The 21779-nt window shown below is 40.5% G+C and overlaps 1 protein-coding gene across 2 annotated transcripts in view; it reads left to right on the forward strand.

Moving 5' to 3' along the window:
* MYO16 (myosin XVI) overlaps nucleotides 1-21779 on the forward strand; it is a 505809-nt gene that overhangs the window by 164377 nt on the left and 319653 nt on the right. For both annotated transcript variants that reach the window (XM_061133099.1, XM_061133100.1), the window contains one exon: nucleotides 162-305. In XM_061133099.1, coding sequence (XP_060989082.1) covers nucleotides 162-305 — 144 coding nt within the window. The remainder of the gene's footprint in view (nucleotides 1-161; nucleotides 306-21779) is intronic.

Raw genomic sequence — 21779 nt, forward strand, 5'->3', positions numbered from 1 at the left:
GAAGAGGAGCAAATTCCTCCAGTTGAGCTCCACCTCCCAACTTCCATAATTGGCACTAAAGTTTTCTGTATGTAGAAAAGAAATTTGGAATAAGAATAAGACTATCATGGTTTATTGCAATAGTATATTTTCTTTTCTTTCTTTCTTTTATTTTTTTTTAGTGTGCTCGGTATGATAATGTCTTCATCGCAGAGATCCTGATTGACAGAGGGGCCAATGTCAACCACCAGGATGAAGACTTTTGGACGCCGATGCACGTTGCCTGTGCGTGTGACAACCCTGACGTTGTCCTGCTGCTTCTATTAGTAAGTAAAGTGATTCAGTTTATTACCATTTAAAGAGATTTGATGGCATAGAGAAGTCTAGATACTTAACTAAGTATCCAGACATAGAAAAGTCTACATACTTAACTAATACTCTTTCACAGTATGTAATATTTCAGTTGAGAAAAAATATGTGTGTTTATGTCAGCACTTATTTGCCTGGAATTACAAGATAATTAAGAGACTGAGGTTGTGGGTCACTGTATAGTTAGTAAAACAATTTGTGTAGATATCGTACCAAGCTGAGCTCCTCTCACCTTTTTCTTGGAAATTGTATGCCTTGATACCTCACAAGTCAGAGCTAACTAAAACAGTTTGATGATTATTGTCTTCTCTTTCAATTCATTTTCCTAATACTCAGCCAAACTGGGCGTATGATAGTAAGGATATATGGCTTATATTGAATCTCCTCTTGTTAAAATCTAGCAGAAAGGTGTCTACAACATTTGTGTTTACAGGAAAGTGAAAACTTTAAGCATAAACATCACTGGAATTATTTAGCTGTCATTGTCTTCAGTTACAGCTCAGACATAGACATGGATCCTTACACATACTGTAATTATTTTAGAATTGGAATCCTTTCTGATTGGTTTATCTCTAACAGATTTTAAGAAATTATGCAGGATTGTTAGAATGCATACTAGAATATAAGGGTAAGAATGAATGATTTTGCTTTTTTGCTTTATTGATAAAAATCATATAATTCCTTAGTGATTTTCTATTATGTACCTGGTTTTCTACAGAAGCCCTCAAGATTTCACATGCAAGCAAATTGGTACTTACTCAAAGATACTAAACAAGTTGCCTTGGTCCAGAAAATACAGTATAGATTTGAACCCAAGATCGTTGTCCAAAGTTGATCCTTTTTCCCGTGGGTCTTGGTGGCTGCCTTAACCAATGGCCGCACGCCTGATGACTAAATATAAAAGAACCATATTGTCCTGCATTTTGGAGACCAGAAGTCTAACATCAAGATGTTGGCAACGCTGTAAGCATTGCCTCTGTGAGCTCTAGGGAAGAATTCTTCTGTGGGTTCCCCTAGCTTCTAGAGACCCCTTGCAATCCTTGGTGTTCTTTGTTTATAGATGCCCCACTCCAATCTCTGGCTCCATTATCACAGGACCTTCGTTCCTATGGGTCTACATCCAAATACCCCTTTATAAAGACATGAGTCATGGTGTTTAGTGTCTACCTTAACGCGATACAGCCTCATCTCACCTTGATCTGCAAAGACCTTATTTCCATATATAAGATCTGTCACAGATTTTAGGGTTAGGACTTGAACACATCCTTTTAGAAAACACAATCCTGCCACACATCCTTTTAGAAAACACAATCCCGCCACACCGCTTTCTTCTCCCTTTTTAAGATCAGAAGCAGAAGCATTTTAGGATGAAGACTGTGAATGGAGACGTCCTTAATCTTGTAAGAGGTTTAATTTGGCCTAGTTTTGTCTAATTTGTCCCTCAAGAATTTATATATATATATATTTTTTTGTTTTTATAGTAGAAGTGTATGTCACTGGAAATGTGTTCCTTTCAAGTCCTGGAATGTGGCAGCTATAATAAATGAATAAAAAAGATAAAGGAAATAAGGACTGTTTAGCTTGAAACAGAATCATTTGGAGGGCTAGGACTCTGCAGGAAAACATACCGTAAAGTCCTTAACTTATTAATAAGAACACATCTTCATTTTACAGAAACTGAGCATAAGGGGAACCGCACTAGCAAGTCAGCATGAAGACTGTGGGGTTTGCTTAGTTGCTTATTATCACAGGAACATTGAAAACTCATCTCAGAAGGGAACTATATAATCTTTCAAGTGACATTATGAAATCATCAACTGTTTAGAATTCTCTGAACTCATAGAAGAGCAGGCTCACTTTTTAGAAATCATTTATTCCCCACTTTCCCATGCTTATTTGTTCATGTTGGATGTGTGGCACATGGCATCTTGCTTCCCAGATCAAGGATCAAACTCATGCCCTCCGCACTGGGAGCATGGAGTCCCAACCACTAGATTGCCGGGGACCTTCTAATATATATATATATATATATATATATATATATATTTTTTTTTTTTTTTTTTTTTTTTGAAAGTTCAACCACTGGATGACTTGGGTGACATTGAACTTTAATTTTGTAAGAATAAGATAGAAAGTTAGATTCATAGCTTTTGCGGTTTTCCTATGTTTCAATTTATTTTTTTTCTGAACATTAGTTGAGAGATTCAGTCACTTTTTCAAGCCCTGTCTCCATTTATTTTCTCTGATTGTGATTAGTTACGCCAAACCTTTGCCAGAATAGGCTTTCTATTTCTGTTTCATTCATGCAAAATGCCTATGGTTATTCTGAGAAACCAATATTCATGTGACTGCGCTTGAATTCTTAAAATCCTTGTCTCATTTCCTCAATGTGTACTGCTGGATGAAGACTTCCTTGAGTTCAGAGAGCTTGTCAGCCCTTATTTCACTGCCTGCCAGGATTTCCTTCCTGCCTTCATTCTGGAATATCTGTTTCTTACTTCTGATGGAACAGGATAAGAGGATCAAGTTCTTTATAGGCACTTAGTCCTGGTCTAGGCGTCTCATATGATGCTTACAATTTAAACTTTTAGGGACAGCAGGAGAAGGGCTCAGTAGTCACAAGGCTGTGATTTGAAGGTGCAGCAACTGTAACCACAAGCAGAAGACTCCCCTTCAGCATATGGAGACTGTGTCTCGAGCAGCATGGCTGTCAGAATTATCACTGATGGACCAGGAGTAGAAAATCACCCCGACCACCCTGAAGGCAGTGATGAGGCATGACTATAACCAGAGCAAGAACTGGTACCTTTGATGTCAATATAGAAGGTACACAAGAGTTATAGAAACAAGTGAGACATGTAGTGGTGAATTAGTTAGGTCTTCCCTGTGACTCTTTGCATATCGGGGGAAATATATGTGAGCCTTGTTCCTGTTGAGGCTAAACAGTATCTTCTAAGGAAAATCAAGAAGCTCTGGCACCAGTGCCATTTCCCAAATTCTTGCTCAGAAGAAGAATGACAGTCTGAAGAAGTACTAAATTGTTGTCTTGACTGCGGACACCCCTTCATGTCATTGTCAGACTCAGTGATAGCTCCATTTTGATGAGAAGGATTTCTCGACACTCCTTTTGGGGCACTTTTATAGTGTTCCCCTATTCTGTGGCATTTTCTCCCACTTGCTGCTAGAATCATCGGCACATTAAATGCCTTCTTTTAAAATAATTCCACAGTGATTTGCTGTTTCCCAGACTTTAGGAAACTTCTCTGTTAGCCAAGAGTAAGTTGTAAAGGCTGAAAAGTGGTTAACTCAAACCATCTCTTGAAAATCTTGACTTCATATTTATTTCAACCTGATCATATATATATATGTATATATATATAAAATTATATTTCATACATATCTGATTTATGGCATGTTTTATTAGTGCATCTATGCCTTGAATGTATACTTGTAAACATCAGAATCTGCTCTATCTTTTGCCTGCAGAGAGAGGAACAATAGACTTTTCTATGCTATTTCATACCATGGTGTCTTAATAGCATTGCTCAGTGTTCACTTCTTTGCTGATATGACTTTGGATTACAGGGTTGCATTTATCTGAGGCATGCTAGATCTGAATTTTCACGTTTAATTTTTTATTGTGGCCACAGTTGCTAAGCTGCTGTGTCCTATTAGCAATCCTAAAACTGTGACCAGTCTGCACATTTTAGCAGCCCATTACATTTTGAACCGTAAGAAACAAATTATTTTTTATAGTAGAGTTAATCATTTTAAATGGAAACTAATTTGAGTTAACCACTGTATAAGATGCTTCTACTGGGGGAAAATGATTACCTATGCTCCTGAATAATCATCTCAGATTTTTTATCTTGGGGAGGAAAAGCTTGGATGCTTCACTTGTCTTGGATCTGTTTAATAATAAACCTTACTCTAAAGGGTGTCTATTATACATAATGTCAAGAAATGACTAATAGATAACTGAAGGATAAAGTGTTATTTAATAGTTTTATTTTTCAAGGGATGACAGGGAATGGTGAATTGCTGAATCCTTACTGTTAAATTTTCCCAGGATATCTTGCAATATATTTTCACTCCCTGAAATCATGAAGTGTAGGAGATACTAGCACATGGATAGTCATTTAGTGAGTGAGACTAATACTGTACTTGTTTCAGTAATAATGGAACACTAGTGTTTCAGTATGGGCATACTATCGTTGTGTCACTCCAGTAACAGGAATGGTCACCAGCAATTGCCCTGTATGTTTTCTCCATCTCTGGCCTTTGGTGTTTGAACATCTCATGTGAGTGATGTCTCTGCCTGTTGGATGTAGTGTTTCACACACTGTGTTCAATGGGCAAAGCAGGACTAGATCATTTTAATGGGTGCTGCAGGCAACTGCTGGGACCTAGCAGTTCTGCTATCACTGAAATAGCAAATGATGTTTCGAAAAACATACTGCTTGCTCTGTGTTAGGTGGCCAAAGCCAATGTCCTGCTGTGCTCGGTCGCGACCCGTGGACTGTAGCCCGCCAGGCTCCTCTGCCCATGGAATTTTCCAGGCAAGAATACTAGAGTGGATTGCCCTTTTCTCCTCCAGAGATCTTCCTGATCCAGGGATTAAACCTCTGTCTTTTGCGTCTCCTGCACTGGCAGGAGGATTCTTCACCACTGCACCGCCTGGGGAGCCTGGCCAAGTTGATGGATCAAAATTAAGTCATTCCAAGACTTCACTCATTCATTACTTAGACTATTTCCAGCTTAAATCCTAGTACACGGTTTTCTATATTTGTTTAACTATAAATTACCCTTTCCATCACTTTGATCTATTAAATATTAGAAAATAGGGTATCCTGCCATTTCATGACATTTTATTTCTCCCTAGAAAATGAGCTAAAGCCCAACAGTTCAAGATCTTCTGTGGTTTCCAGTAGGAACTGGGCAGAACATAATGGGCATCACTCAACTCTTTATGTAAATAACGACACACACGCCTGAGTTATTTTTTTTTTCAGAGGTTGGTCTTGCCTTCAGCTTTTCAGAGAAAATTGAAGGTTTCAGGCTTCAATACCTTCAACTTCTTACTAAAAACTGTATTGATTTTTTCCTAAATATTCTCTGGCTTCCTTACACCCTTAGAGAGGTGTTTGTTCACTTTTTTTTTTTTTTTAATTTTTATTATTATTATTATTTTTTTTTCCAGTGGGTTTTGACATACATTGATATGAATCAGCCATGGATTTACATGTATTCCCAATCCCGATCCCCCCTCCCACCTCCCTCTCCACCCGATTCCTCTGGGTCTTCCCAGTGCACCAGGCCCGAGCATTTGTCTCATGCATCCCACCTGGGCTGGTGATCTGTTTCACCATAGATAGTATACATGCTGTTCTTTTGAAATATCCCACCCTCACATTCTCCCACAAAGTTCAAAAGTCTGTTCTGTATTTCTGTGTCTCTTTTTCTGTTCTGCATATAGGGTTATCGTTATCACCTTTCTAAATTCCATATATATGTGTTAGTATGCTGTAATGTTCTTTATCTTTCTGGCTTACTTCACTCTGTATAATGGGCTCCAGCTTCATCCATCTCATTAGGACTGGTTCAAATGAATTCTTTTTAATGGCTGAGTAATATTCCATGGTGTATATGTACCACAGCTTCCTTATCCATTCATCTGCTGATGGGCATCTAGGTTGCTTCCATGTCCTGGCTATTAGAAACAGTGCTGCGATGAACATTGGGGTGCACGTGTCTGTTTCAGATCTGGTTTCCTCAGTGTGTATGCCCAAAAGTGGGATTGCTGGGTCATATGGCAGTTCTATTTCCAGTTTTTTAAGAAATCTCCACACTGTTTTCCATAGCGGCTGTACTAGTTTGCATTCCCACCAACAGTGTAAGAGGGTTCCCTTTTCTCCACACCCTCTCCAGCATTTATTGCTTGTAGACTTTTGGATAGCAGCCATCCTGACTGGCATGTAATGGTACCTCATTGTGGTTTTGATTTGCATTTCTCTAATAATGAGTGATGTTGAGCATCTTTTCATGTGTTTGTTAGCCATCTGTATGTCTTCTTTGGAGAAATGTCTGTTTAGTTCTTTGGCCCATTTTTTGATTGGGTCATTTATTTTTCTGGAATTGAGCTGCAGGAGTTGCTTGTATATTTTTGAGATTAATCCTTTGTCTGTTTCTTCATTTGCTATTATTTTCTCCCAATCTGAGGGCTGTCTTTTCACCTTACTTATAGTTTCCTTTGTAGTGCAAAAGCTTTTAAGTTTCATTAGGTCCCATTTGTTTAGTTTTGCTTTTATTTCCAATATTCTGGGAGGTGGGTCATAGAGGATCTTGCTGTGATTTATGTCGGAGAGTGTTTTGCCTATGTTCTCCTCTAGGAGTTTTATAGTTTCTGGTCTTACATTTAGATCTTTAATCCATTTTGAGTTTATTTTTGTGTATGGTGTGTGTTTGTTCACTTTTATAAGCTAATTCCTTCCACATCCTCTTCAGAGTCTATGAGTTGCTCCTTCTCCAAAGATTTCTCCATCATCATTTATGGAGCTTTCATTTCCATAGTCATTCTTTTTTTTTTCCATTTATTTTTATTAGTTGAAGGCTAATTACTTTACAATATTGTAGTGGTTTTTGCCATACAATGACATGAATCAGCCGTGGACCATAGTCATTCTTGTATCCTTTTCCTTTAACTTAATTCATGGTTATGTTCCAGTCCATACCATTTCTGTCCTTTATTGTGCCCATCTTTGCATGAAATGTTCCCTTGGTACCTCTAATTTTCTTGAAGAGATCTATAATCTTTCCCATTCTGTTGTTTTCCTCTATTTCTTTGCACTGATCACTGAGGAAGCCTTTCTTATCTCTCCTTGCTATTCTTTGGAACTCTGCATTCAGATGGGTATGTCTTTCCTTTTCTCCTTTGCTTCTCTTCTTTTCACAGCTATTTTTAAGGCCTCCTCAGACAACCATTTTTGCATTTCTTTTTCTTGGGGATTGTCTTGATTACTGCCTCCTGTACAATGTCACAAACTTCCGTCCATCGCTCTTCAGGCAGTCTGTCTGTCAGATCTAGTCCCTTGAAGCTATTTGTCACTTCCTCTGTATAATCGTAAGGGATTTGATTTAGGTCATACCTGAATGGTCTGGTGGTTTTCCCTACTTTCTTCAATTTCAGTCTGTATTTGGCAATAAGGAATTCATGATCTGAGCCACAGTCAGCTCCTGGTCGTGTTTTTGCTGACTGTATAGAGCTTCTCCATCTTTGGCTGCAAAGAATATAATCAATCTGATTTCAGTGTCGACCATCTGGTGATGTCCATGTGTAGAGTTTTCTTTTGTGTTGTTGGAAGAGGGTGTTTGCTATGAGTGCATTCTCTTGGCAAAGCTCTATTAGCCTTTGCGCTGGTTCATTCTGTACTACAAGGCCAAATTTGCCTATTACTCCAGGTGTCTCTTGACTTCCTACGTTTGCATTCCAGTCCCCTATAATGAAAAGGACATCTTTTTTGGGTGTTAGTAGTAGAAGGTCTTGTAGGTCTTCATAGAATCATTCAACTTCAGCTTCTTCAGCATTACTGGTCAGGGCATAAACTTGGATTACTGTGACATTGAACAGTTTGCCTTGGAAACGAACAGAGATCATTCTGTCATTTTTGAGATTGCATCCAAGTACTGCATTTCAAACTCTTTTGTTGACTATGATGGCTACTCCATTTCTTCTAAGGGATTCTTGCCCACAGTAGTAGATATAATGGTCATCTAAGTTAAATTCACCCATTCCAGTCCATTTTAGGTCGCTGATTCCTAAAATGTCAATGTTCACTCTTGCCATCTCCGTTTTACCACTTCCAATTTACCTTGATTCATGGACCTAACATTTTATTCATGGACCTAACATTTAGGTTCCTATGCAATATTGCTCTTTACAGCATTGGACTTTACTTTCATCACCAGTCACATCCACAGCTGGGTGTTGCTTTTGCTTTGGCTCCATCTCTTCATTTTTTCTGAAGTTATTTCTCCACTGATCTCCAGTAGCATATTGGGCATCTACCGACCTGGAGACTTCATTTCTCAGTGTCCTATCTTTTTTGCCTTTTCATACTCTTCATGGGGTTCTCAAGGCAAGAATAATGAAGTGGTTTGCCATTCCCTTCTCCAGTGGACGATTTTTGTCAGAACTCTCCACCATGGGAATATTTCATGCAAAGATGGGCACAATAAAGTACAGATACGGTATGGACCTAGCAGAAGCAGAAGATATTAAGAAGAGGTGGCAAGAATACACAGAACTACTATACAAAAAAGATCTTCATCACCCAGATAACCATGATGGTGTGATCACTCACCTAGTGCCAGACGTCCTGGAATGCAAAGTCAAGTGGGCCTTAGGAAGCATCACTACAAACAAAGCTAGTAGAGGTGATGGAATTCCAGTTGAACTATTTCAAATCCTGAAAGATGATGCTGTGAAAGTGCTACACTCAATATGCCAGCAAATTTGGAAAACTCAGCAGTGGCCACAGGACTGGAAAAGGTCAGTTTTCATTCCAATCCCAAAGAATGCTCAAACTATTGCACAATTGCACTCATCTCACACACTAGCAAAATAATGCTCAGAATTCTCCAAGCCAGGCTTCAACAGTATGTGAACCGTGAACTTTCAGATGTCCAAGCTGGTTTTAGAAAAGGCAGAGGAACCAGAGATCAAATTGCCAACATCTGTTCGATCATCGAGAAAGCAAGAGAATTTCAGAAAAACATCTATTCTGCTTTATTGACTACACCAAAGCTTTCGACTCTGTGGATCACAACAAACTGTGGAAAATTCTTAAAGAGATGGGAATACCAGACCACCTGACTTGACTCCTGAGAAACCTGTATGCAGGTCAGGAAGCAACAGTTAGAACTGGACACTGAACAACAGACTTGTTCTAAATTGGGAAAGGAGTACATCAAGGCTGTATATTGTCACCTTGCTTATTTAACTTATATACAGAGTGCATCATTCGAAACACTGGGCTGGATGAAGCACAAGCTGGAATCAAGATTGCCGGGAGAAATACCATTAACCTCAGATATAAAGATGACACCACCCTTATGGCAGAAAGCAAAGAACTAAAGAGCCTCTTGATGAAAGTGAAAGAGGAGAGTGAAAAAATTGGTTTAAAACTCAACATTCAGAAAAGTTAAGATCATGGCATCCAGTCCCATCATTTCATGGCAAATAGATTTAGAAACAATGGAAACAGTGGCTGACTTTATTTTTGGGGGCTCCAAAATTACTGCAGATGGTGACTGCAGCCATGAAATTAAAAGAGGCTTGCTCCTTGGTAGGAAAGCTATGACCAACCTTGACAGCATATTAAAAATCAGAGACATTACTTTACCAGCAGAGGCCTGTCTAGTTAAAGCTATGGTTTTTCCAGTAGTCATGTATGGATGTGAGAATTGGACTGTGAAGAAAGCGGAGCGCTGAAGAATTGATGCTTTTGAACTGTGGTGTTGGAGAAGACTCTTGAGAGTCCCTTGGACTGCAAGGAGATCCAACCAGTCCATCCTGAAGGAGATCAGTCCTGGGTGTTCATTGGAAGGACTGATGCTGAAGCTGAAACTCCAATACTTTGGCCACCTGATGTGAAGAATTGACTCATTGGAAAAGACCTTGATGCTGGAAAGATTGAAAGATTGAAGGTGGGAGAAGAAGGGGACGACAGAGGATGAGATGGTTGGATGGCAGCACAGACTCAAGGGACTTGAGTTTGAGTAAGTTCCGGGGCTTGGTGATGGAGAGCGAGGCCTGGCGTGCTGTGGTCCGTGGAATCCCAAAGTGTCAGATATGACTGAGTGACTGAACTGACTGATGTTCCAGTACTTTCCATTAGCTTAAAAATAAATCAGAAAAACAAAAGCATACAGAATTGATCAAACTTCTTTCCTTGGATGGTCACCCTGTTATCCTTCTCATGTTTATAGTCAAACTTCTCTGAAGGACAGTATACTTTTGCTGACCCTAATTTATGACCCCCACCACCCCATCTAGGCGACGTGATTTCTCTCCACTCAAGCCCCTCAAATGGCCCTTTGATAAGACTGCTTTGGCATCTCTGTGATGGGATCAGTGGACACATTTCATGGTTTATCCAACTTATATTTCACTAGGTTTAAAAGCAAGTTTGTCAAGCAAGGAAATGGGGCAAATATTCAATATTTTTTACTTAAGTTTGTATTCTTTGCACTGAGTACAAATTCGAATACAGCTACTCTGGGTATAAGCCTTGTTAGTGACTATTGATTAATAATAATTTTTTTCTTTTTTCGATTTTATGGTGGTGTAATTGACAAATAAGCCTGTTTGTATTTTACAACATGATGACTTAAGTCTGTTTTGTACAATGATTACAACAATCAAGTAAATGAACACATCCATCATCTCACATGGTCTTTCCTGTTAGCTCAGCTGGTAAAGAATCTGCCTGCAATGCAGGGGACCCCAGTTCAATTCCTGAGTTGGTAAGATCCCCTGGAGAAGGGATCGGCTACCCACTCCAGTATTCTTGCGCTTCCCCTGGTGATTCAGCTGGTAAAGAATCTGCCTGCAATGCAGGAGACCTGGGTTTGATCTCTGGGTTGTGAAGATCCCCTGGAGGAGGGAAAGGCTACCCACTCCAATATTCTGGCCTGGAGAATTCCCTGGACTGTATAGTCCATGGGGTCACAAAGAGTCGGACACGACTAACTATCTTTCACTTTCATCTCACATAGTTAGCATTAATTTTTTTTTGGAGTGAGAATGTTTAAAATCTCTTCTCTTAGCAAAATTCAAGTGTGCAATAAATATTATGAACTGTAGTGTCATAACATGCACTCACGCCTAGGGCTTATTCATCTGAGAACTAAAGGCTCCTGCCATTTCATTAGCATCTCCCATCCCGTCCACCATCCAGCCCTTGGGAACCACCGTTCTATTTTCTGTTTCTGTCAGTCTGAATTTTTTGGTTGTTCTTGTGTTTTTCTAAATCTATTGCTACCTCGACTTTCTCAACAGTAGAGTTGATGGTATAAGCATCTTATTTATAGTGAAAATACTTGCTCATTATAAACAGTGATTAAGACCATAAAAGTAAATTTCAGAAAACAAGCAAAGTGTCATTAATAAAAAAACACATATGGTTGATTTCTGGTTTCAACTAAGATATGCTAGGAATTTGTCATTCCTGTCCTTGAGAGAAGAAAAGGGCTGAATGAATTGAAAGTCAGTATATTTTCTTTGGACCCATCAGAGAACTGAAGTTGCTGGGAAAATATATCAACCTCGAAATCTGGGCCACAGGTGAATCCAGCCAATTAGAGCTTGATAACAGGTTGAAATTTCCATTTTATTTGAAAAAATATATCAATTTGTAGAGGAAAATAATTTTGTCAAGCAAGTATTAAAATATTTAATGTTTGGTTCTAAAATAAGTACATGGATTATTAAATGTGTCAAACATTAAATTGCATCAAATAATTAAGTACATCAAAAAGGTTGATCTAAAGGATGTTAGGAATGGAACCATATACCAGTATTGTATAATAAATGGGTAATAAAACAGGCTTAATAATAATAAAGCGTAATCCTGCTGTTTTGGAATATTATATGTTTTTGCATTAGTTAAATGTAGTTTTTCTCTTTGGAGTTACTTCTTTTCAGGAATGGCTTTTATTGAGTTGCCCGTTATCCAAAAATGTTACTAGGCTTCTACAAGGAATCTATACTTTGTAATAGCCTTAACTCATTTATAGTTAAGGAAGCAAAATGGATTTTGAAATAGGTGTTAAGTAAAAGCAGGATCCTGCAAATTCGTTAGCTTTTTAAAATCTAAGATAATATAGAACCTATTGGAATGCCTAAGTCTGCTACTGTAGCCTGCCTACACCCTTAAGTTACATTGCTAAAAATAAGTCCCCTTTGGGCCATCAGAATGAACCTATAAAATGATAATTAGGTGGAAGAGAATCAGGGTCTCCATCCACTTGCACTCCTCTTACATTTAAAGACCTGAATGGTTACTACAAAATACATTCAATAAACCGGCGCTGTACTTGGAGAGCTGTCAGATCTCACACAGCTGATTCTGTGGGTTCGTGTTACAGACATCACAGACGTCACATCAGCTTCTTGGATAGTCGCTGCATTTATGTTGTAAATTATCAGCAATGGAAGCATCAGGAAGCGTTCTTTATAGAAGTCAGTGTGTCCTGGCAGAATTGTGCTGTCACCCCTTCATGGTGTAGTGTAAAGAAAAAGGTAAAGAGAATATCTTAAGAACTTTCTAGGGAAGGATGGTTATTTCAGTATTTAACTTAGTGCTGCTTACTCGTGTACTGAACCCTCAGAGCACGTCCAGACCTTTAACGGAAGGGAAATGCTGCGTCCTGAATCCTGTAATTTGGCGCCTTGACTTTCTTGACCTTGTACTTTTTCTCAGTTCCATACCCTGGAGGCCGCTGACCAGGGTCCCAGGCACATTTGTCTAACCGTGTGTCCTCTAGATAGAGCTTGTTTGTGAGTGTGTGTTTTGGGTCGGTACCAATGGCTGGTGTGTAACACACTTCTGCGTGTTATTCAGGACTGCTCAGTTTTGAGGCTGATTTGCATACCATCCCTTCATCTGAGAAGAGGATGCGTTCGCACCCCTGTGCCTGAGCACGGGCAGGAATGCTGGTCTTTGGACTTCAGTCACCAGGGCTCACTGCTTCATACGCCAGCTGCAGGACGAGAGCTGGCCCGGCTGCTCACTCGCTGTCAGCTGTGGGTGACAGTTATCAGTAATTTTTTATTCGGTTCAGAACTCATCCCAGGGAGCGGAGTCTGTAGTGTTTGCTAATAAATCAAGGTGCACAAAATCAGAAATTTCTTCACATTCAAATTTAAAGAAACATTGAATATTTATACCACATTTGAAAAGTACTTTATTATGCCATTGTAGTGTAAACTGCTCACTTATTTTGGGGAAACACATAGATATCAGACCCAGAACAGCACATATTCCCAATCAATGCTTTAATGTATCATCTCTATCTCCAGTCATTATTCTTGACACCCTTATTTCTTTTTCAATATTTTATCAATTACTGTAGTAAGATTTGGGTATTTTAATATTAATAGAAATATGATGTTAGGTCATTTACACTTTAGATACTTTATAACTTTCAGTGAAGATATTATGAGATCCATGTTTTTAAAAATAATTTAATTTAGAAATCTCCAGCCAGAACTTGCAAATGAAAATCACTCTTTGACAAATTCTCTCTTAATGATTGTAGTCTATTAAAAAAATTAATATTTAAACCCTCCAAAGACTTTTACTTTGAGAACTGTGTAATTTGCAAACATGTTAACAGACTTTCAGAATTCTATGTTAAAATGTGAATGTAGATGAGGTGGGGATGACTGTTTCATAAAATGCACACATTATACCCTTGCTTTTATTACTATCCTGTATTCTTGATACTTGTTTGGTAGGCATGTTACTGTATACTGTTCGTTAAATCATTAATAAGTGATGACCCAGGAAGATTGTAGCAATCTATAGGCCCAAGAAACTGGGAAAATGAAGGAATGTCCATGAGAGAAATGATGTGGAAAAGTGCGATAAGACTATGAAATATATTTAAATTTAATCCAATTTGACTTCCTAGGCGTTAAAATGCAAAAGAAAATTTAGTTTGGGAGCAATTTTTTAGACACAAGTGGCAGTGCTCCTTTCTATAATACTTGAGGAATATTATTTAAAACATCGGGTTAAGACTTTAAAGATTATAAGTCAAGTCAGTCAGTCATGTCTGACTCTTTGTGACCCCATGGACTGTAGCCCACCAGGCTCCTCTGTCCATGGGGATTTTCCAGGCAAGAGTCCTGAAGTGGGTTGTCATTTCTCTCCAGGGGACCTTCCCGACCCAGGGATAGAACCTGTGTCTCCTGCTTGGCAGGAAGATTCTTTACCACTGCACCAGGTGGGAAGTCCTGTTTTTGTAATGCATTTTTATGCATATCATGCATCCAATCTTAGCTTTCAGTGAGGCCTGTGAGGAGCTAGTGAAGGGTGCTCTGCAAGCTCGAGAGTAGAGAGTCTGACCTGGTCTACGAGGCCTGGGAAACAGTGGAGTAAAATCCAAGGGACATCTCACTGGAGACCCTGCCTTTGGGAGAACATTTCCTAAAACCCGGTGATTGTGAGTTGAGAGTGGTAACCATGGGAATGAAGGAAATACTGATGATACATTTTGCATTGAAGCCAATAGTAATATTGACCTTTGACATGTAGGCATTAAAGAAGGGCAGGGGATTTTAGAGTGAACTGAAGCCTTCTGATTCTGGAAATTGGGAGAGAGGTTGCAATGTACAAAGAAAGCAAACAGCAGCCAAGAAATCTTTTTCCATGAGAAGGACTGTGAGCTGTTTTGAATATTTGAAGGTCAGGATCAGTAGAAGACAGGAAGACACCCACCTAGGCAAGTCTAGGATGCAGTGAGTTCTGGAACTCGGCAGAGAGAGAGGAGTCTTATTTGCATACACAGGGTACCAGAAGCCCTGGACTAAATGAGATCAACCCAAGAAAATGTGAAGGCTGAGAAAGAACACGGCAAAGGGGGCCAAAGTAAACTAATTAGAAGATTCTGAGAGAAACAGGACGCTACAGAGAAGACTGAGATAGGTGAGCCAGATTTACAAGGAGAATCAGAAGCTTGTATTGTCATGAAAGTCAAGAGGAAAAATGCCTTGAGAGTTTCCTTGTGGTGATGGGAGGACTGTACTAATTGCAATACATCTGCTACATAAGAACCTTCAAGTTGTGAACTTTCAAGGATGCGAACGTGGATTCCATCAATGTCAGGCCTGAGTGGAATTGCAGCTTGCCCTGCGTCTCCTGTCGTTGCTGGTGGTTCAGCTCTACCATCTCCCACCTCCCCTCCCTCCTCCAGCCTGTACCTTTTCTCCTGCTCGCTCGATGCCAGCCCCTGGATGCCAGCAGTGGTACTGGCCTCCTCTGCTGGACTGGAAGATTTAAAATGTTTTTTTATTCTTGTGTGTTTGTTTTTTATGTATTATTTGTGTGAAAAAGAATTACAAACCTATTACCGTATAGTATTCACAGCCAATTAATTGTGTTAGTGCCTTGGCTAACTTCGCTGGACTCAGAACAAACTGGACTTAGAAACATGCTCTCAGAATGAAACTCGTTCGTACCGGGGGACTTACTGTACATGAAAAGCTAGTCATTGAAACATGGAAAAAGCAAACCTCTACGAAAATTGCAGCCTGAATCCCTACATCAAATGTGAAAACACGTTAAACTTTGTTTGGTCTCCCTTGTGTACGTACCTAAATATTACAACACGGAACATGAAAACTGTAATAGAATTTTCCTCACTACACAAGGAAAAGGAGATAGAGGTACTGACATCATAAGGCACTGGAGATAAACCCACGTGAAGACCAACAACACAATGTGTTAAAGGGACAGAGAATATTCACAGCCTGTATTCTCAGCTTATTGGTACATAGACCCAGAAAAGGCTATATTTTCTCAGAACAGAGAAGACATGTTCCGATTCGTCAACTAGACTTTTTCTTAAAAGCAGAATAAACATCAGACTGGTATTGGAGAATAATTGTATGAATGAACTGGGAAGGTCCTGGCTCTTTCGTGTAAGGTCTAAGTTAACAAATATTTATTGAAATTTGTGTGCTTTCAGAAAAGCAGGCCATGGGAAGAAAGAAGGGGCTTCGTAGGAAACGTGACACGTGCATAGTACTTGAAATGATGTTGAACTTAACCGTAACCGTGTGGGGGATCTTTATGAACCCTCGAACCTGTGATTTCCCTTCTTACCTTTTCTTCTCAGAAATTCATATACAATAGGCTTGCTTACAAAACTGTATCTTTTAACTGGATGGTTGACCTTCAACTATACTCTGGGCATTGACTAACTCAAATGTTACTGGAGCCAGATCACCAGATCATCGCTGACTTGTCTCCAGTTTTACTCCTCACCTTTGAATTCAGTAGATTTAAAACTTTCCAGGGACCCAAGAGAATGGTCGTGTGTTTTCATCTTGTCTCATGGTTTCATTCATTGTTCAGTTTCAAAGATAAATTTTCTCAATATAAAGATCACACGTGTTTATTGTAGAAAATGGAAAGACACCCACAAATGTATAGAAAATTAATATCATTCATAATTCCTTCACATAGCCATTGGATATATATATATATATATAACTTCTTGCTTTTGTTCTTTTACTTTAATACTAACTTATTTAAATTTCTTTTTCTATTTTTTGGCTGCACTGTGCCACATGCGGGATCTTAGTTCCCCAACCAGGAATTGAACCCGTGTCCCCTGCAGCAGGAGCAGGGCGTCTTAGCCACTGGACGACCAGGGATGTCTCCACTGAATATATTTTGATGTGTTTTTAAATCAGTCTCATTCTCCCCTCTCTTTTCCCCACACGTGTAAAATTCACACAGAATTTATCTAGTATTATATATACATCTTGGTAGCCTACTTTTTTATACACTTTTTCTGTATTTCTCCAGGCCTTAAAATTTTGTTCTGCATCATAGTTTTCAGTGATATGCAGTGACATCATAAAATGTCCTTAACTGAGTATTATCCTCTTTTTGATGTTTTTTTACCATTTTCTATTTTTACAATACTGTTATTAAATCATCTTATGATTAGGGCAATATATGTCTCATGCTGTATGTTTATACATGCCATTCTTTTTTGTGTGTGCTTCCCCTGTGGCTCGGCAGTAAAGAATCCGCCTGCAGTGCAGGAGGTGTAGAAGACACAGGTTGGATCCCTGGACTGGAACATGCCCTGCAGGTCATGACAACCCACTCCAGTATTCTTGCCTGGAGAATCCCATGGACAGAGGAGCCTGGCGGGCTACAGTCCATAGGGTCACAAATAGTCGGATATGACTAAAGTGACTTAGCATGCATTCTTTTTTATTTTAGACTTTTAACTGTCATGCCTACCCATATTTTCAAAAGCCGGAAAGTTTTCCAAGCCTTATTGGAAGCCCTGCAAAGCTCAGCCCTTCTCCCTCCTCTTTAGCTCTACCCTTCAGATTTTTCTTCCCAGATACAATCACTTCTAACTCTTTTAGATGGTTCCTCTGACTTTTATATGTGTTTCGAGTTAAATAGCTGTTTAGATTACTACACCTTAATTTTTCATCTTCAGTCTGGAAGACAGGGCTTCAGCTCCTCTAACCCCCAGTTGGATACCCCATTCTGTCCACATGCTCGTCTTCTGCTTGTGGTCACCTTAAACTTCGGTCCGATCACTGTTAGAGATTTCTTTGGTCAGGCCTGTAAATGCTGTTCACACCCCAGTCCCTTGGAATTCTACAATTACCTTTTCTTTGTTGCAGGGTTTCTTTGCTTGGCATGGTTTATTGCTTAGCATGGCAGCCACACTACACATAAATATTTACATGCTCCCAAAGTAATAATTGCTGACGTCAGAATGTTTACAGAGGGAGCTGTAAAAATGGGCCCCAGTGTAATTTCAACTGTTATAAAATTTTAAATGCTTTGTCATACAGGTTTTTAATTTTTTATTACCATAGAAATTCACTGTCATTAAAATCTCAAAGTACACTTTCACTGTAATGAGCACTTAATATGTAGTTCCTTGACAAATAAATGGATTCCTCAGCTGTATTGCCTCCTGTGTTATCTGCCCAGAAGTCTAGGATCCAGAGGAAAATTATGTGCTTCTAGTTTTCTCTCTGCTTGGACAATGGGGATTGGTGGAAAAGTCCACTTGGGACAAGGGATGCATGGATTTTTGGGTTCAGTTCTCTGGGTTCCTTGCCCTCTCAGGCAGGCGGCACCTCTGAGGTCCTCTAGGTGGTCTGACTCAAGTAACAGGAGGGATGGAATGGCAAGATGGTGAGTCCTTCCTTCTCAACCCTGTTCATCAGGGCTAAATGGTCATCAGGGTTAAGACACTCTGTTACAGGTGTCTGCTGGTGCACACCCGACCTGAAGCTTCTTTCTGACTTCCTCGAGACTAACAACTCTGACATATTGGCCAGGTTTGGGGAAAGAGGTTGCGATTCAACCGTTTGAGGGAGCCAGATTAAGGTGTTTCTCCACTAGTTCCTTTTGGTGGCTTGAATGCTGCTACTGCTGCTAAGTCGTTTCAGTCCTGTCCAACTCTGTGCGACCCCATGGACTGCAGCCCACCAGGCTCTGCCATCCCTGGGATTCTCCAGACAGGAACACTGGAGTGGGTTGCCATTTCCTTCTCCAATGCATGAAAGTGAAAAGTGAAAGTGAAGTCACTCAGTCGTGTTGGACTCTTCGCGACCCCATGGACTGCAGCCCACCAGGCTTCTCTGTCCATGGGATTTTCCAGGCAAGAGTACCGGAGTGGGGTGCCATTGCCTTCTCCGGATGGCTTGAATAGCGCAGAATAACATAGAATCCTTGCCAGTCATCTGTTTCACCAATAATAATGAGTACGCAATGGTGCAGCGTGAAGAGGGCAGGGACTGTACATAGACGCGTGCACCGTCCTTTCCGTCTGCATCTGATCGAAATGATCTGTGTGCTCAGGTGTTCAGTCGTATCCCACTCTTTGTGACCCCATGGACTGTAGCCTGCCGGGCTCCTCTGTCCATGGGATTTCCCAGGCATGAATGCTGGAGTGGGTTGCCATTCGCTTCTTCAGGGTATATTTCTAACCCAGGGATCCAACCCGAGTCTCCTGCATTGCAGGTGGATTCTTTACTGCTGAGCCACCAGGGAAACCTCTGAATTATTACTATAATGAATGTTAGATTCTAACTTTACTATTCCTGCTGCATGTATTAGTTGGTATTTTACTGTATGGATGAGCTTTCTTCTCCCATGTATCAGGGATTCATTCGGTTATTAATATCAGTATGAAGCTATGGGTTCCTAGCTGCAACTTCACAGCATAAAAACATCACTCGACCAGGTGATCCAATTGCCTGCATCACCACCGGGACCCAGGTATCATACCTAATGTGATTCCCTGTGTGCTTGGCCTGCCAAAAATTTCACTGGAAGAAGCTAATGAGAGAAGGTCTTAAGGAAAAAATACACATGAACTGTTTCAGATGGAAGGATGCTAAAGAGAAAGGGAGATACCATAAACTGGGTGACTCCATATTCCATTCTGAGTCAGAGGGTGATAGTGCTCAGGGATGTCATGAGAGAAATTAATGAAACTCAGATATGGACTGTGCTGTATAGAATAGAATTTAGTGATGTCAGATGTTCTGATTTTGATAACACGTGCAAAATAATGTCCTTATTTTTTGAAGTTTTGTACCAAAATATAAAGCTATGAGAAACATAGCATATTAAAAAGCAGAGATGTCACCTTGCTGACAAAGGTCTGAATAGTCAAAGCTATGGTTTTTTCCAGTAGTCATGTATGAATGTGAGAGTTGGATCATTAAAAAATACTGAGTGCCACAGAACTGATGCTTGTGAACTGTGGTTCTCAAGAAGACTCTTGCGAGTCTCTTGGACTGCAAGGAGATCCAACCAGTCCACCCTAAAGGAAATGAACCCTGAGTGTTCATTGGAAGGACTGATGCTAAAGCTGAAGCTCCAATACTTTGAGCACCCAATGTGAAGAGCCAACTCACTGGAAAAGACCCTGATGCTGGGAAAGATCGAAGGCAGGAGGAGAGGGGGGTGACAGAGGATGGGATGGTTGGATGGCATCATTGACTCAATGGACATGAATTTGAGCAAACTCCCGGAGGTAGTGAAGGACAGGGAAGCCTGACATGCTGCAGTCCATGGGGTCGCAAAGAGTCAGACACGACTTACAGCTAAACAATAACCACATAAATATCTAGGAGAAAAGCTACATGATGCCTATACTCACTTGGAAGAAATTAAGGAAAAACAAAAGAGACAAAGAGAAAGCAAAAATAGGGGAAAGTAAACTTAACTGGTGATTTTGAGTAAAGGGTACGGTATTCCTTTCCTGGGGTTGCCATAATAAAGTTCTGCAAGCAGGGTGGCTTGAAGCAACTAGCTTCTCACAGTTCTGGAGGCTAGAAGTCCAACCTCAAGGTGCTGGTGGGGCTGTGCTCCTCCGAAACCTCCTGCAGGGCGTCCTTCTTTGTCTCTTTCTGCTCCTGGTGGTCCCAGAGGCCTGCTGGCTTGTGGCAGCCATCACTGCAGTCTCTGCCTCTTCCTCACGTGGCCGTCTCCCCTCTGGGTCTGTGTCCCCAGTACCACTCTTCCTGTTAGGACGCCTGCCATTTACTTTACCCCAGAATCTTTATGGCATCTTAGCAATTCTCGTCAGCAGCGGTCCTGTCTCCACATAACGCCCGCATTCACTGGTACCAGAGGTTCGGGCGTCAGCATTTCTTTCAGTTCAGTTCAGTTCAGTCGCTCAGTCGTGTCCGACTCTTTGCGACCCCATGAATCGCAGCACGCCAGGCCTCCCTGTCCATCACCAACTCCCGGAGTTCACTCAAACTCATGTCCATCAAGTTGGTGATGCCATCCAGCCATCTCATCCTCTGTTATCCCCTCCTCCTCCTGCTCCCAATCCCTCCCAGCAGCAGGGTCTTTTCCAATGAGTCAGCTCTTCCCATCAGGTGGCCAAAGTATTGGAGTTTCAGCTTTAGCATCAGTCCTTCCAATGAACACCCAGGTCTGATCTCCTTCAGGATGGACTGGTTGGATCTCCTTGCAGTCCGAGGGACTCTCAAGAGTCTTCTCCAACACCACAGTTCAAAAGCATCAATTCTTCAGCGCTCAACTGTCCTCAACAGTCCAACTCTCATGTTCATACATGCCCACTGGAAAAACCATAGCCTTGCCCAGACGGACCTTTGTTGGCAAAGTAATGTCTCTGCTTTTAAATATGCTATCTAGGTTGGTCATAACTTTCCTTCCAAGGAGTAAGTGTCATTTAATTTCATGGCTGCAGTCACCATCTGCAGTGATTTTGGAGCTAAAAAAATTAAAGTCTGACACTGGTTCCACTGTCTCCCCATCTATTTGCCATAAAGTGATGGGACCGGATGCCATGATCTTAGTTTTCTGAATGTTAAGCTTTAAGCCAACTTTTTCACTCTCCTCTTTCACTTTCATCAAGAAGCTTTTTAGTTCCTCTTCACTTTCTGCCATAAGAGTGGTGTCATCTGCATATCTGAGATTATTGATATTTCTCCTGGCAATCTTGATTCCAGCTTGTGCTTCTTCCAGCCCAGCATTTCTCATGATGTACTCTGCATATAAGTTAAATAAGCAGGGGGACAATATACAGCCTTGACGTACTCCTTTTCCTATTTGGAACCAGTCTGTTGTTTCATGTCCATTTCTAACTGTTGCTTCCTGACCTGCATACAGGTT

This window comes from Dama dama, chromosome 30 (assembly GCF_033118175.1).
Source record: "Dama dama isolate Ldn47 chromosome 30, ASM3311817v1, whole genome shotgun sequence".
Taxonomy (NCBI): Eukaryota; Metazoa; Chordata; class Mammalia; order Artiodactyla; family Cervidae; genus Dama; species Dama dama.